General features: G+C 35.5%; 1 protein-coding gene across 3 annotated transcripts in view; it reads left to right on the plus strand.

Moving 5' to 3' along the window:
• LOC120519094 (brain-enriched guanylate kinase-associated protein-like) overlaps positions 1 to 16,053 on the plus strand; it is a 99,922-nt gene that overhangs the window by 21,895 nt on the left and 61,974 nt on the right. Inside the window, exon 2 of one of the 3 annotated variants that reach the window (XM_039742190.1) lies at positions 15,629 to 15,754. The exons of the other annotated variants lie outside the window; for them this stretch is intronic. Within the exon in view, the coding sequence (XP_039598124.1) occupies positions 15,629 to 15,754 (126 nt within the window). The remainder of the gene's footprint in view (positions 1 to 15,628; positions 15,755 to 16,053) is intronic. 3 annotated transcript variants of the gene reach the window in all.

Consider the following 16,053-nt stretch of genomic DNA (forward strand, 5'->3'; position numbering starts at 1 on the left):
CGTTTCATACCAAAAACCGTTTTTCATTTTTTGTTATAATATGGAATTTTCTCATACACCGGTTTAAATAGCCTAAACAACGTTCGGAATGTGGCGCAGCAGGAAACTGTTAAAAGGAGGGAACGTTTTCACTGCTGAAGAGTGTACATGTGCTAGTGTAGGTATTGAGCGGTGAAAATGGACAGAGAACATTCCGAAACTGAAGCTGTAGCAGACGATAAAGTTGAACATGACGACACAGAAGAACTTTTGCCGAAAAAAGGAGCTGTGTCTGTTTTCTGGAAATACTTTGGTTTTAAAAGGTCGGATGTGGACCATTATGTTCAAATGTGTGAATACTGTTGCTATATTACTGGATAATATGGCAAGCCAAGTTGTTACTTGTTTTTTTTTTTTAATACTGTGTAATGTACCTGGGTACAGTGTACCCTTGACGCTTAGGACGTTGACATACTAACTTTAATCACGTAATTTGTCATTAAAGTAGAATATCGTAAACTAAACTTCATCTTAAAATGAATATTTAATTTACTAGATTTTCTCAAACACTTTCATGTTATTTATCACATGAAGTGCTTTGTGTTAAGTGTTCCCCGAGCCATGTTAATCACTACGTGCTTCTTAAACTGACTTCCTTTTGCACTGAGGAGGCGCAGGCAGCGATCACCACACAGAATACATTAATTTCATGATATTCCTGCTCCCTGAACATTTAGAATGCTAAGATAAATACTGATATACTGTATTTTTCTTGATGAAATGTGTGCAAGTTGCAGTTTTATTATTTATGTATAGAGCTTAACTTGAAGCAAGGTCCATATTAATGCAGTTTGCCTTAATGATGTTTCAGTTGGTGAAGATGTCTCACGAAGTTGCACTTGTTTTATTTTATTGTTATCATTTATTAGTTTAAATATTATGCAGTTTAATGATGGTAAAGTTGTTTAAAAAGTCACTTTAATGTGTCAGTGGACAGACATTGTTAACATTAACAGAAAGTGTAGTTGGTTTACAAAAAATATTCAATATTCCTTTTCTAAGACATGTTCAGTGCAATACAACTTTTGACAAGCACCTCTGAATATTTTACTAAGTCTAAATGCCCCTTAGGATGGTTGAAAATATGTTGTCAAAAGTTTAGCTTAAGTTGTTTGCAAAATTTGTTCAATAAAAAGGTTTAATATTTTGACTGCAACTGTCATGCAGTGTGATTCCTTCTCTTCATTAGTGCCACCAAACTATCACTTTATGGGGCCATGCAAACCTGTATTAATACTTGTGTGCATATTAAAATGTTTTTTGTACAATGCTCATTACAGTGGAATAGGTTATTCTTAGCCAGTCTTCTGCAGTAATTGCAGTGGAAAATATGGTTAACATCCAATTATGCATGGGGAAAAAAATACCGTTGAATACCGTGAAACCAGTATAATTTTGATTTATAATTTTGGTCATACTGCCCAGCACTAACTGTAACTTCCTAGGAAATAAGTATAATATTTTTTACCTGGATGGGGCATATAAATTATTTTCCACTAAGTGCATGAGCTGCCCAAGCTGAGGTTCAAAATTTGCCTCTATTTAGACCACGCATCCACTGCGTTAATTATTATATTAACATTGTGGTTTTGATATTTTGTTGTGGTTTGTGCTTGATGTGTTAAAGAATAGAAAATTACTTTCTTCCATAAATAACATGAGATTAGAATTTTCCATATCACATTCAGGTTTCTTGCTTAGATATCTACATGTATAGCTGTATGGCACTTCACAGTGCAGATCTGTTTAAATTGAGTATGTGCAGGGAATTCATTTTCTTGCTGTTGATAAATGATAAACATATCTGCTGCCATGAATAAGGCTGTGGGGTAAAAAGCTTGCCCTTTTTAGCTACTTAATGAATGTACCTAAGAGAATAAGTAGCTGTTTCCAGGCAGCAAAAGTATTTTACCAGCAGGCATTTGCCAATTCAAACGTTTGGAAAGTTGGTGGACTGTAATCTAATGAAGTGGACTAAAGGTTAGCCTGAAAGACATTCTTTAGTACGCATAGGACCATCTAAAATGGAAACAAACCCAAGGTTGTGCTGTTTCTTCTCCTATGTATTCTTTGGACATCACTAGTTGTGGAGCAGTAAGATACTTTTGTAACATGTTTAAATAGTATTAAAATATTACATTTCAGCTCCTCTATAAACAGCTGTGTACTTGTGTTTCATGCAACTTCCTCCTACACATTCAGTTTGCCTGAAAGGCAGGAATATTGATGGGCTGATAGTCCCTCCTGAGCAATATGCTCTCCTTGGTCATTCTCTTTTGCTCTTATATTGTAAACAAAATACTTCTCACTTTGCTCATTTGCCCCTACCTTCTATACAGATGTATTTACCTGAACTCAAATTGCAATTCTGCCTTTGGAATTGTGCTCAGAATGAGTATGGTGATCCAATTTATTTATAACAGGCATAAATGTTGTAGAGCAAAACATAGCCCTGCACCCGATCACCATGACAGTTTAAATCTTCCATTTATCATTACTATAAATGAATAACATGGAGTGGGTTGCAAGTGCTGCACTATGAGCTGTGTTTCATTCTTTGGTATATGTTTTAAGCAATACTCGTAGTGTTAAGCTATACAGTGATTGCATGACACACAAACTAATGTCTCTTGTTTAATTCATGCATTTAAGCATCTTGCAATAGGTTGTTTTGTAGCCATCAACTGTAATGAGAGACAATATTGTATGTTAAAGACATGTGGCGCCAACTCATTTTAATTACTTTGGGCAAGAGTTGCAAAAAGCAGTAATGTTTGAGGTCAGGTCTGCTTTCTAGCTAGTTGGTACATAACATGAAAATAGTTTCCTGTTGGGTGATCTTTTATCCTCATACAACTATAAGAGGAGGAGTAAGGGTGGTAGTGACGCTTGATTTTTCTTCAGGGATGTGTTCCAGTGAACTGAGGGCAGAAATGGAAATTTATCCCTGAATAAACGTTTTAAGCACTGCAAAGGAAGTGACTTGCCAAGGTGACATGCATGATACTACAGAGCTCTCACTGAGGCCATACAGATGCATCCACACAATCATACCAAGAAAAACATACCCCAGTATTTCTGAAAATTTATGGTTGTTTTTTGTTTGGTAAGGTCCTCCTTTTGTTATGTGTAATTAACATGCATATGTCAATGTCAGTTTATTTATATAGCACATTTAAAACAACATAGGAATGCTGTGGACAAAGTGCTTTACAATAATAGAATAAAAGAAAACATACAAATAACATAAATAGAAATAAAATATATGAACATAAATAAAATAAATAATAAATAGAAGTAATGTTACATAATCACAATGAGGAAAACCATCATCAGTATTACTGAAGGTCACGGAATGCAAGTGAATAGAAATGAGTCTTTAATCTTGTTTTGAACAGTTCAATTGTAGACCACTCCTTTTATGTAATGAGGTAAAGAATTCCACAGGCGAGGAGCAGCAGCTGCAAACGCTCTGTCCCCCTTAGTTTTACACTTAGTACGAGGGACAACAAGAGACAACTGACCAGAAGATCTAAGCACTCTAGATGGCTGGTATAAAGCACACAATTTGGATAAATATGCAGGAGCAAGCCCATGCAAAGATTTTAAAAACTAGCATCAAGATTTTAAAATCAGTTAAAAAAATGACGGGCATCCAGTGTAAAGAAGCTAATATTGGAGAAAGAGAATCATACTTTCTTGCCCTAACCAGGAAGCAAGCGGCAGCATTCTGGACCAATTATAACCTGCGTATCAGGAATTTGCTAATCCCAGAATACAGCGAGTTGCAGTAATCAAGGCGAGAAAAGATAAAAGCATGAGTAGCTTTCTCAAGATCCCTAGAAGATAAAGGCTTGATATTGCCTAATAGACGAAGCTGGAAAAAGCAACTTCTGATTACAGAATTATACTGTTTCTCAAAGATAACACCCAAGATTGCAGACTTGAGGTTTGCAAAAAACAGAGAAAGAGCCGAGAAATCCAAGACCAATTTGAGCTTTAGCTGATGAACCCACTATAAGCACCTCTGTTTTATTTTGATTCAGATCAAGAAAATTATTAGCCATCTAGGATCTTAGTTCAGAAAGACAGTTGTGCAGTTGATTTATTGCAGAGTTGCAGACAGGAATATAAACCTGAGTATCATCAGCATAGCAGTGAAAAGAAATGTTAAATTTCCTAAAAAAAGGCTCCAATAGGGTGAAGGTATATAGAGAATAAAATAGGACCCAAAATGGATCCCTGAGGAACACCACATTTAAGAGAAGCAGTAGACGAAAAAGAGGAATTTAAAGTCACTGAAAAGTGTCTACCAGTTAAATATGACCTGAACCAGTTAAGAGCAGCCCCTTTAAGCCCAACAAGATGTTCAAGCCGCAACAGCATATGGTGCCAAACACCTTTTCCCATGCAGAATGTTTTCCCTTTATAAATTTTTATCCTTTTTATTCTTACCAGACAAAACTTAAGAATTTTTTAAATATGTGACTGAGTTCCTCGAGCGTCATTATTGCCTAGGCTCATAGAAAATGGCTTTACCCTAGCCAATTAGCATCTCTTCACTCTTGTGTTTCATCACATTGTGCTCATTAGTAATATACAGCCAGGGTTTTTTCTAATTATTTCTCACTCCATGAGTTTAGGAATAAATACGTGGTTACTTCAGAATCATTTCTCTCCTCTGAACAAATTGTTTACATTTTAATGATTCAGTGTCACATTATTTATGAAAAACTTAAAACAGCAGGTTTTTCTCAGCTCTGCTAATGAAAACAGTAACTGCTGGAGCCTGGCTGCTTGTCCACTGTGAATGACACTTTTTTGCAGAGCACTGACCTTCTGCCAATAGAAGTGAGATTAAAAGGGAGGAAAAGAAACAAAAAATGTAAATATTTATAACCTAGATCAGTTCAAATGATGATTTATATATTTTGTTTTAAATCCTACATTCTTATGAATCTTTTGTTTTATTAGGTCAATGTAGTGTTTTAGCTACATCCTTTACCCATACATGTTTTTTAAGTTGTGGATTACTGCATATACCTGGGTGGATAACAAAAATATATAAACACTTAAAGTGGAAAATCTTTATTCTGAAGGTTCCTATCCTTACAATTAATAAATCAGAAATCAGTATTACATTTTCTTTACATCCGATCAGATACTTCCCTCCCTATCCATTAAGAGAACAGAGAGAGAGAAAATTTAATATGAAGTAATTCCTCAGAAATACTAAAATATTCAAAAAGGTTAGTAATGGCAAAGAATACTAAATTAAATGAGGATTATACTGATGAGTATTTGACAGTCTAAATAAGTTTTGGATCTGTTACTCATTTTTAATTTTAAGTAAAATAGAACAATTTTCCCATTGGGGTATAGAAACTTAGTTAAAATTCTTTGAGTTAAGCAAGATAAGACGTGTTAGATTATTGGGAGTCTTAAGACTATCTAATAAATAAGCAAACATTTTATTCCAATAATGACTAGGTAAAGTTAAATTTCCAGAACATGTTACCAGTGAAGTTCGCGAAAATTCATATTGAATGGTATAAGTTTAGAGCGATGTATGCTATGTATTGTACTAAGTTAGGCCATTTTGTTTTTAATCTTTCAGCTAAGTTTACAGTTTGACTTTAGTAAAATAATTATTTGAAAAAAGCTTATTTGATTTAAGAGGGCAAGTAAATTCACTACACAAATCTATAAAAGGTCATAATAATGAGCATATTACATATGTAAGCCATAAGGTCTTGCTGTCCATGGAAAGAAAGCTGTATTATGACTATAAATATAAAAGAAGAATACGAAATGGACAAATTACTTGTTTGATTACATGCTTATATGTATACTTGTATACAATAAGCAATTAAGCATATAAGATGCAATATATACATATATGCTTACTGTATGTAACTCCTTATTGAATTAAATAAAATATTTAAGCAGAAATACTTCCTTATACACCATTAGCTGTGCTACCTGTCTAAGATGGATTGAACTGTAAGTAATTAACATGGACTTCTTCATTAATATTTGCAGTTCATCATCTATTTGAATGTATTTTGTAATGCATGTTGTATTAAAACTAATTGCATTCATCATTCTTACAGTTGGTGCATTCTAAACATTTGTAGTAATAAAATGCATTGCTAAAAATGTTTAAGATGTGCCATCTGTTGGAATGACAAATATAGTGCATATGTCTCGTATATGTAATTTGGTAAGGAATTCATTGTAGCAGTGTTGATGTTTGTGATGTGCCATCTGTTGGAATGACCGAGGCATAGCAAGTGGGAAGACACACAGATGCATCAATACACAGATGCTTGTCCTTTAATTAAATGGAATATTTTAAGTAAACACTCTGTCTTAATTGGAAATCAGTTTTCCTTGCATTTTTGTATTAAGAACTTCAAGGTTTGTTCTTAAGATTTCTCTAAGCAAATGACATACGCTTGTCCAAGTGTGAAAATTGGCAACAATAAAATAAATCCCAAAAATACAGGTAAAATTCCGTTACAACGAATATCTTTACAACGAAATTTTTATTGCAAGAATGTATTTCTATGGTCCGCACAGTTTCCCCATATTACAACATAGTGCTCAAAATATCTTGAAATGCCTGAATGAATCATTCCCAGAGCAATTAGTTCTGTGGTCGCAGTTCAGTTGTACACTACAATCCCCAAACAGAAACATTGTTAAAAAAAAATAATAAATTCCTCCTTCGAATTTTTCTCATACTGTGGTGTTTTTTTTTTTGGTTTTTGCTGTTTTTGTTTTCAGTGGTTTTCACTGATACCTTTTGCTTATTGCTCGTCAACATTTGAAAAACATCCATTGGAATTTAACTCGAATGTCAACCTCCTATAGAAATGGCAGACACAAAAATGATAACCGTTTATATTCACTCTTTCAGGGCTGATGTCGACTTTTGTCAAAAGGAGGTGTTGACGATGGTAATCGGCTGTAAACTGTGACAAAACCAGCCATTATGTTTTAGTTGGACTCTTGTTGCAAGAAGGAAAGTTACCTTCATTGGTTTGACCGAGATTTCCTGCACGTCTGTGAATAGTAAGGCGCAAAAATGGCACTGACATAATGGCGAGAGATCAAAGCGAATGCGTAAAGCAAAATACACCGTGGATGAAGTTTTGCCTATTATCTCTGAACTGGACTATGACTTGCCAGACTCTGATTTTGATACTAGTGATCAAAAACGAATGTGAGGTTCCAGCTTCAGCTAACTGGTCCCCAGCTAATCTTGGTGCTAAACAGGTTCACATAGCTGACACGCCTACAGCACTGTTCCCTAGGAGGACTGCCACTTAACAATGGTAAGAGTTAAAAACCAGATTGCAATGCACTGCAGTCGTGACCGCTGCTGCTGCCACCCCCAGCCACGCGAAGACAGCCTGGCAGCAAGCCTGACGCACATTCTTGCCAAACTGGCAGCCACAGCGTGCAGCAACAGACGTTTTATGTTGGTTTCTGTGTGAAACCATTGCTTTTCAGAAACTGTTTTTTGGAAAAAATATTTAGCCCTCAAAGAGTTAAAAAAAAAAACAAAAAAAACTTAAAATTTTTGCAGCTCTCGATTGCAGGAAAAAGAAAGATGTTACCAGTGAATTCAGAATTTTGCCATCAACACTGTCAACTTTCTTGAAAGATGGACCAAAAAAGAAGAAAAATCTTGGTTTGCAAATGTATATGAACTGCTGCATTTGAAGATGTCGAAAAAGCCGTTTTTATATGGTTTAAGTGATGCTTGTTCAAGAAACATTCCTATTAATGCAGCACTCATTCAAGAAAATGTGAGGTTTCTAAACTCTCTTGGAACCTCCCCCAACTGGACAACACACCAAACAGCGTTCCGAAGTGCGATCACTGCGTCTGTGGAATGTTTATCTGTTGCCGGGGCAACAGCAGGCTCACAGCTCTGCTGCGTCTCTCCGCCAAAGCAAACTTGATGGGTGATGCAAGGAACATTGTAAATGCAGGGCACAGTATAACTTGGCCACTAACCTGGCCACAACCCTGCCTGACTGCTGTGTCTGTGTATAGGAGAGTGGCAGATCACGCTACAATAAATAACCCTGCTGTTCCTGTTTCAAGCTGAATAAAGTTGGTTTTGCTAAATTACTGAGATTAAGCCTCGTGTTTTGGGGTGCAAGACAAGGACTTATAGCGCGACCCTGATCTTTTAGGATTTTCTTCTGTGGCGACTCACTGCACCGCTGTGAGCCTGCTGTTGCCCTGCTCCGGTAACGGACAAACCGACGCGGCAATCGCGCTTCGGGACGCACTTCAGCATGACGTTCCCATGGGGTGGGGGATCCCAAAAGAGTTCAGAAACCTCACAATATGAAGAAAAAAGAAAAGGATGATTCGTCTTCTGATTGAGAACTGTTCTGCCCACAACATGCTTCAGCATGTTCGCGTTGAATTCCTCCCACCCAATTGCACAGCAGTGCTTCAGCCATTGGATTTGGTCATCATTCGCACCCTGAAAGTGTACTATCGCAAGGAAATGCAGAGAAAAATTCTTGTCAGTATAACTTGTAGAAAGCAGAAGATTAAAATTAACGTGAAAGAAGCTATTGAAATGATTGCAAACGCCTGTAGGCAAGTTAAAGAAAGCACTACAGTGACAAATACAGACTCATTACAACGAAATATTCTTTAGGTCCCTGGCAGTTCATTGTAATGGAATTTTACCTGTATGTAAAGTATGCTAAGCGATAGAGATGGAGGAAATAGTACAGTACATGTGCTGACATGACCGAAATGTAGTACTCAAATGAATGCAACAACGCAGCTATACACACATCTATCTGCATTAGCCTTAAAATCTATATTTTTTACGCAAGTTACCCAAATAACACTTTGTGATGTGTGATTATTACTATCTACATGTACACTAGATTCATTTCTGCATGTTGCACACTGCATTAATTTCTGAATATTGCATAGCTTTATGCTGCTGTTTTTTTTTTGGGAATATATGCGTAACGTTCAAATTTGTGGAATCTAAAGGGTAATATGTGGAAATTAGTATTGTGAACTTTTAGTGCAAGGGCAATTGTTACATTTTTGTAAGGGTGAAGCTGATAGTAAAGCCTTCAAGTATCTCCTACAATGGTGCCAGATTTCAAGTGAGTATTGAACTGCCAATTTATATTTCATTGGCAGTAATTATTGATAATTACTATCAATAGGGTGCAGAACAAAACATTCAGGAAGAACTGACAAAGTACTGGTATCATTTGCAGAATGGCATTTAAATGATAAGTTTGGCATTTTTTTAAGTCGGTTATTTCTTCACAATTGTGGTGCATATTAGTTTTACCACATAAAATTGCATTCTAAAGTGAAACTGACCCCTCCTGCATTTTTATAATGGAGCTAAAAGGAAATGGGTTCCTATTAGGTAGAAAAGCCTTAAAGCCTACTGAATATGACCATTTTTCAGCCTGTAATTGTTGCTGAGTATTAAGACATGTCTCAAGATTACATACATATTACAAAAACACTTATCCATTTCATTTTAAGAAGGAAAAAAAGGGCAAAAAGCAAACCATAATGTGGGATTCAGCCATTTTAAAAGGAGACTGCATCGCATTTTGCTCCACAGCACCTTTCAGGGTCACGGTGGTGTTTCACTTTGGAAAGTCATCACTAAGCACCATTATAACATTGCATGTTGATGCCCAAATGTAATTACTGTTTCAGTTCTGTAGAAAACAATATCTGAAAAAAGTCAAATTATACTCTTTTACTATACAGAAGCTTATTTCAATATTTTTTCACAATATATTTGCTGCCGCTGGATTGATAAAGCACACAGGTGCTACGGTGAGAGAGGGAATATTGAGCAGGCATGTAGCACGCAATCAAATAAGAACTGAGTAGATTTTCTAAGCATACATCCAGTCATCCATCTTCCTAACCTGCTTATCCAGGGCAAGGTTGTGGATCAGCTGAAACCTATCCCAGCAAGAATCCATCACAAGGCAGGGGCAATCCCCAGGTAAGGCGCTAGTCCATTGCAGTGCAAATATACACACACACACACACACACACACACACACACATACATACATACATACATACATACATACATAGGCCAGTTCTTTTAAATTCACTCTAATCAGATTGAAGTTCATTACCAATATTTTAGCATAGGCAGAATGGCAGTGCAGAGCTGTCATTCCTGCCTCACAGCATCAAGTTGTAAATGGAGTCTGCATGTTCTCAGCATGTATTTATGTATTGATTGGTATCCATAAGTGTCTGTGTCTCTTCAAAACTTTACCTTTAAAATTAAATTGCAACAAAACTGAACTCCTGCAAATTGGCACTAAAGCGCTACTTAAGAAAATTAGTTCCTTTTCGGTCACTCTTGGCGGTGGTCTCAACAGGCCTTCTTCTGATGCAAGGAACCTTGGTGTCATTTTTGATTCCTCCCTTTTTTATTCCACCCACATAAACCATATTAAGAAACTTTCTTACTTTCACCTCCGTAACATATCCCGTATTCGCTAATTCCTCTCCTTTTCTACTGCTGAGAAACTTGTCCATGCTTTTATCACATCCCGCATCATTGTAACTCGCTGCTGGCAGGAGCCCCTTCTAATCTTATATCACAGCTCCAGTTGATTCAAAACTCTGCTGCAAGTGTCCTTACACAGACCAGCAACAGTGAGCGTATCACACCCATCCTGCTTCACCTTCACTGGCTCCCTGTTTCTTACAGGATTGAACATAAAATTCTATTAATATCCTACAAACCTTTAAATGGCCTTGCACCGGACTACATCAGTGACCTTAAAAATAACTCTGTTCCTGTTCGCCTACTAAGGTCCTCTGATTCTGGTAATCGTGTTGTGCATCACACTAACCTGCACTCTATGGGTGACAGCAGGGCCTTCAGCTACATAGCACCCAGACTTTGGAATGACATCCCGAAATTAATTAGATCAGCTGACTCCATTCATTCTTTAAAAAAAAAACAACTTCAAACTCCTCTATTTAGGAAGGCTTTTAACTTAACATTATGTCCTTTTTTCAGTTTACCTCCCTGTCCAGGTGCTCAGGTACTGTGTCTGTTATTTCACAAATTAGGTTATTTGTTAGGTTTTTCTTTTAGTATTGAATTTAGTATTTTACTCTGATTAATTGTCCTTTATTCTGTTTAATGGTTTATCTGTTTCATTGTTCTATTCAGGAAAACATTTGTATCCAATGTTACATATACCCTGCTGTTTTTTCTAAGACTCTGTGAAGCACCTTGAGCGTGGGAAAGGCACTATATAAATAAAATGTAGTAGTAGTAGTAGTATTATTATTATGCATTTTGCTTTGGTGAGTGGTTATGGTGGTGTTGGATTTGTCATAACCTCACCCACAACAGCTGCTGCAAGCGGAAAAGTGACAATGAAACATCCTTACCTTGATAAAATAGTGCCAAGAATCTGTAATAAAATGTATTATTCCACTTTTGTTGTCACAAGCATGCCTCACAAACACGTAATATTTTCTTAAATCAATACCTTTGCTACTTCAAAGTATACATATTCAGTAAGTTTTAAGGTGTTTCCTTACAATGGGAACCTGGTATCCATTAGCTCCAAAACTCAACAGCAGGCTAGTTATTAAAATTTATAAAATTTTCTTCACTTTCCAATGCAGTTTCATGTGGCAAAGTAATATATACCATGACTGTTCAACTTGAAAAATACCAAACTTACAGTATGTACCAAGTTGTACTTCTAGGTCTTTGGAATTGGTATTTATTTGTAAAATTCGCTAAAAGATTACTTAAATATATACACACAGCCAGAATTGTTCAGTCGATAAACAAAGCTCATGAATTTTAAGGAAGTAGAGTTTCTTCACATTTCTACCAGGTTTGAGTGCTTTATGCTTTGTTTTTAGTTAGTTTGTTTTGTTAGTAATGGATTAAAGTCTTCACGGGCAATAAATCTATAAACTGAATTTATGTATGGCCATTGTTTTGAAAAATGGAGTCGGCAGCACATGAAAATGAAACAACTGCCTGGTCATGTGCAGCAAGTGAAAATATTTCAAATAAAACTGTGTGCAGCCAACGATTTGATGTTTAGATTTTGGTGTTATTGCAGTATCATTCAGACTTGTGCCAGTTTTCCAGTTGTTACACCTGGATGGAAGGAGCCTTCAATTAAAAACTTTCACGCAAGTACTTGTGAAGCGAAAGATCATGAAGAACTACTCTTTAAAAACTATATAATGTACAAATTTGACTTCTGAAAATGGGTAATAAGTTACATTTACATTTTATATTTATATTAAAGATCACAAACCTTTAATGCATTTTATAAAGGCTGGAGCGCTACTTCTTAGCACACATCAAAGAATCTTGATCATTGTTCTTTGTTCTAGTATTTAAAATTTTAGAAGGAAAAATTAAAAAAAGTAAAGTTAGGTGTATGTTTATGGCATTGGCCTGCTGCTAGTAATTGTTTTAATGATGAATAGAAATGAATAAAAAAAAGTTTCCTTTGGACTGCCACAATTATAAATTAATCATTTGCACAATGTCAGGAACTTCATTTTACCACATCGAGAACCAATTAATTTGCCAGCAAGACAAGTAAAGCGGTTTGGAGTCAGGGACACAGACTCTTGTCTTTGAAGAAAGGATGTTAATATGTTTGTTTTTGGATTTGCCACCTAGAAGCACTAAATTGGGATCCTTTCTAATTTTGATTACACTGTTGCACTACAAAGTGCTGAGCTTTTTTATTTATTTGTTTTAATATTATTGGACCTACTTCTGAGCTGCAAGCTTATGGACAGTTGAGCTTTATTTTACTGCCACTTAACCTGAAATACAACAAAAGATATATTGTTTTAATTGCACTATTCTGTAATGTTTTTAACATTTTATTTAGTGGACATTCAAAGTTGGGGTAAAATAATATTTTTAAACATATGCAGGAAATGTAAGCTTAAAGTGTTTTCTCAAGAGAATAAAACAAACAGTAAAAAGTAACGAAACAACTGACTGTCACAAAAGCTGTGATTTACCAGCCCGCGTGTACTTATCTGTGTAGATCACCAAGCTTGTTTAGCATGACGAGCCAACCAAAGTTTAGCTCCATAGCATGACTGGCCAACTCAATCCCAGCAAATACAAGAATGCTTCTCCCTGATAAGTGAGAACTTTAATTTTTTGTTTGTTTTGCCAAAAAGAAAAAACAAGAAATATGTATGGGTATTGTTTTCTTTTTGACAGCAATAATCAATATTTGACATTAAGATGACCGTCTCTATTATGTAGCTGAATTGCAAACTGACCGTTCTAAACTTACATTACATCTCGAATCAGTGTTACAGCTTGTAATCTGTTCAGTTAGCCTATAAAAGTTGTCATTTTGCTTGACTTCTCATTACATTCATAATCGCTAACACAGTACAACACCCTAGTACTACAATCAGTATTTTAAAAGGAATATCCTGATATCAAAAATTAGGGTTTCTACCATACGTTTTCTGTTTCTGGCAAATTTCAGACTTTAATGTTCTTCATTTGTGACAGAGTTATGGTTTTAAAAACAGTGTAGTAATTAATAAATTAAAATGTTATAGAAACAACATAACAAAATTGAACCAATGTTTTCAGTGCATTCCCCCTTAATGAAGCAAGCCATTATACTTTGACCTTTAGTTTAAAACATAAAATTTAGTCTTGCAGAAAATCTGCCAAAAGGTATAGGAATAAAGTAAAATATAGATTTAACATAAATGCCAACTAGTTTTATTTCACTTGGTCAATGGAGAATATTAAAAAGAATAGAAAATAAATTTGTAGATTGTAATAGTTATGCGAGATGATTAAGATGTTTTAAGCATGGTAAATTAGCCTTGCCCCATTTTTTTGCTCTTAAAGGGAAAAACGGAGGAAAAATTTTGCATGTCACATTTTAATCCCTTTTATAATATCAATAATGCAGTACCATAATTAGTCAGTGGTGTATCTAAAATTCCCAGTCTTTAGTGTCAAAATCTGATGTGATGTATTATTAAAATGTACAGTGTTAATGTACTGCAAGAAAACCTATCACCTAACTCGCCTCTCATACTTTACTGCGGTCACTCTTGAAAGCTGCTCACTTTTATTTGTCTCCTTTATTATTTATCCCCTCATTTTCTGTTACAAAGAAAGATTCTAAATGTTTCACTAACATTTACAGGTTATATTTAAAAATGAAGTTTGCGGTGACTTGGGGCCTTTTCATTTATGATGCTGTGTTTACGTCTGCCTCTCTAAACCACATGTTGGATCACATTAGGTGCTTTTATAGTTTGTACTTCAGGGTGTGAAACCAAATATTCCTTGAAAATCATCTTATTTACCTTGCTCTTCTTTAACTCGGTTTTTCTCAGTTTTGGCTTGGATAGGTGTCAACTTTGTTCAGATTATTTCTATGGGTAGAATACATTAATCAGTACATTTTCATTTTCCTGACTTGTGTCTGAGCGTGGATGAAACTCGTGTTGTAACAAAGTGCAATTCTCTCTCTCTCTCTCTCTCTCTCTCGCCCTTTTCCTAAAGGGGTGATTTCACAGCAGTTCTGTTAGTCAGTGATAAGCTTGTATCCTCCATTGCTTTGAAAACAATAGCTGTAATAGCAAAACATGTTTGATTCTGGTCACTTTTGTTTTCACATTTATTTTATGATTTTTAATTTAATGTGTCAAATTAAAAAACGATTTTTTCGCAAATGCGGTATGGAAGCAGATTCACAGATTCTATGTATAGCTGAATCGGGTCTACTGGAAATTTAGTGCCCAGTGATTAAGGAATTTGTGATCAGGAGACTCTTGTAAATGTGTGAATTTAAGCAATGATTTAGGTTTATTGATTTATAGGTTGAAGATGTTTTTAACTTGCTTTGAGCTAGGTATTTCCACGTTCATTTTTAAGCATTCACAAAAAATGAGTGATGAAGCAGTCATCTTGTTTAAAGATGGTTAGATAGTGTGATTATTAAAAATGGCAATGAGGAAACAATAGACTAAAGTGGCTACCATGACTTGAAACCTAAAAGAGGTTTTGATTAGCATTTGATGGTAGGTTAATAGTGATGGAGAAGGTGAAAATCTGTGTTTATAAATGGTCATAGAACCTCTCCTTACTGTTGACAGCTTCTGTTGTTTTTGCTTTTTTAACTGAATTATATCCTGGAGTAGCTCACTTATGGTATACACCGAAATTAGCAAACACTTAAAAACTGTCAGGTAATCCAAGTCAACTTATTAACCTGCTTTAGTACTTGAAGAAATGTAACTGTAATTTATAACTGAATGATTATGTACAGTAATGTGGCATACATGGAATAGCTAAATAATCTGTCACCATGCCAGATAATAAAACATGTGCATTGATCCTTTAGGGCTATTTTTAAATTAAATGTAGTGCTTTGCATTGACACCAACAAAGACGCTATAGTTTGACTTTTGTCTAAAGAATTTTTATTTTTTTTTTTGTACTTTTTTTTTATACATGGAACTTGTGTAAAAAATCTCTTTGTTTCCATAGCTTGTTTGCCAGTTTGACATCAAACCTTCAGCCAGTGAAAGATAATCGAGCTCCCTCTAGAGCAGGGTTGTCAAACCCATTTCCTGGAGGTTTCTGCGGTTTGGATTTGCGCGGCTGCCGAACGTGGTGAGTTGTTTCACGGCTGATATATCATGCAGTGTGGTGTTTTGTCTTGTAAGCATTTAAGTGCCAATTTCAGACCGCGTTTATTCTGTGCTATTGCTTTTACTCCTAGCTTTGCACCCGTCTAAAATTCTGTGCTCTGCTTGTGTGGCTTTCATATTCCAAGTATCCATCTACTTTTACAGGGAAATCTTGCTTGTATTTTCCATGCTAGAATATGAGATTCTGCTTATTGAACCTCGTGGGCCTAATACAAGAGATGAATACATTTCTGAAAAATAATATAAATGGAGTTGAAGATG

This window comes from Polypterus senegalus, chromosome 18, assembly GCF_016835505.1.
Source record: "Polypterus senegalus isolate Bchr_013 chromosome 18, ASM1683550v1, whole genome shotgun sequence".
Lineage (NCBI taxonomy): Eukaryota > Metazoa > Chordata > Cladistia > Polypteriformes > Polypteridae > Polypterus > Polypterus senegalus.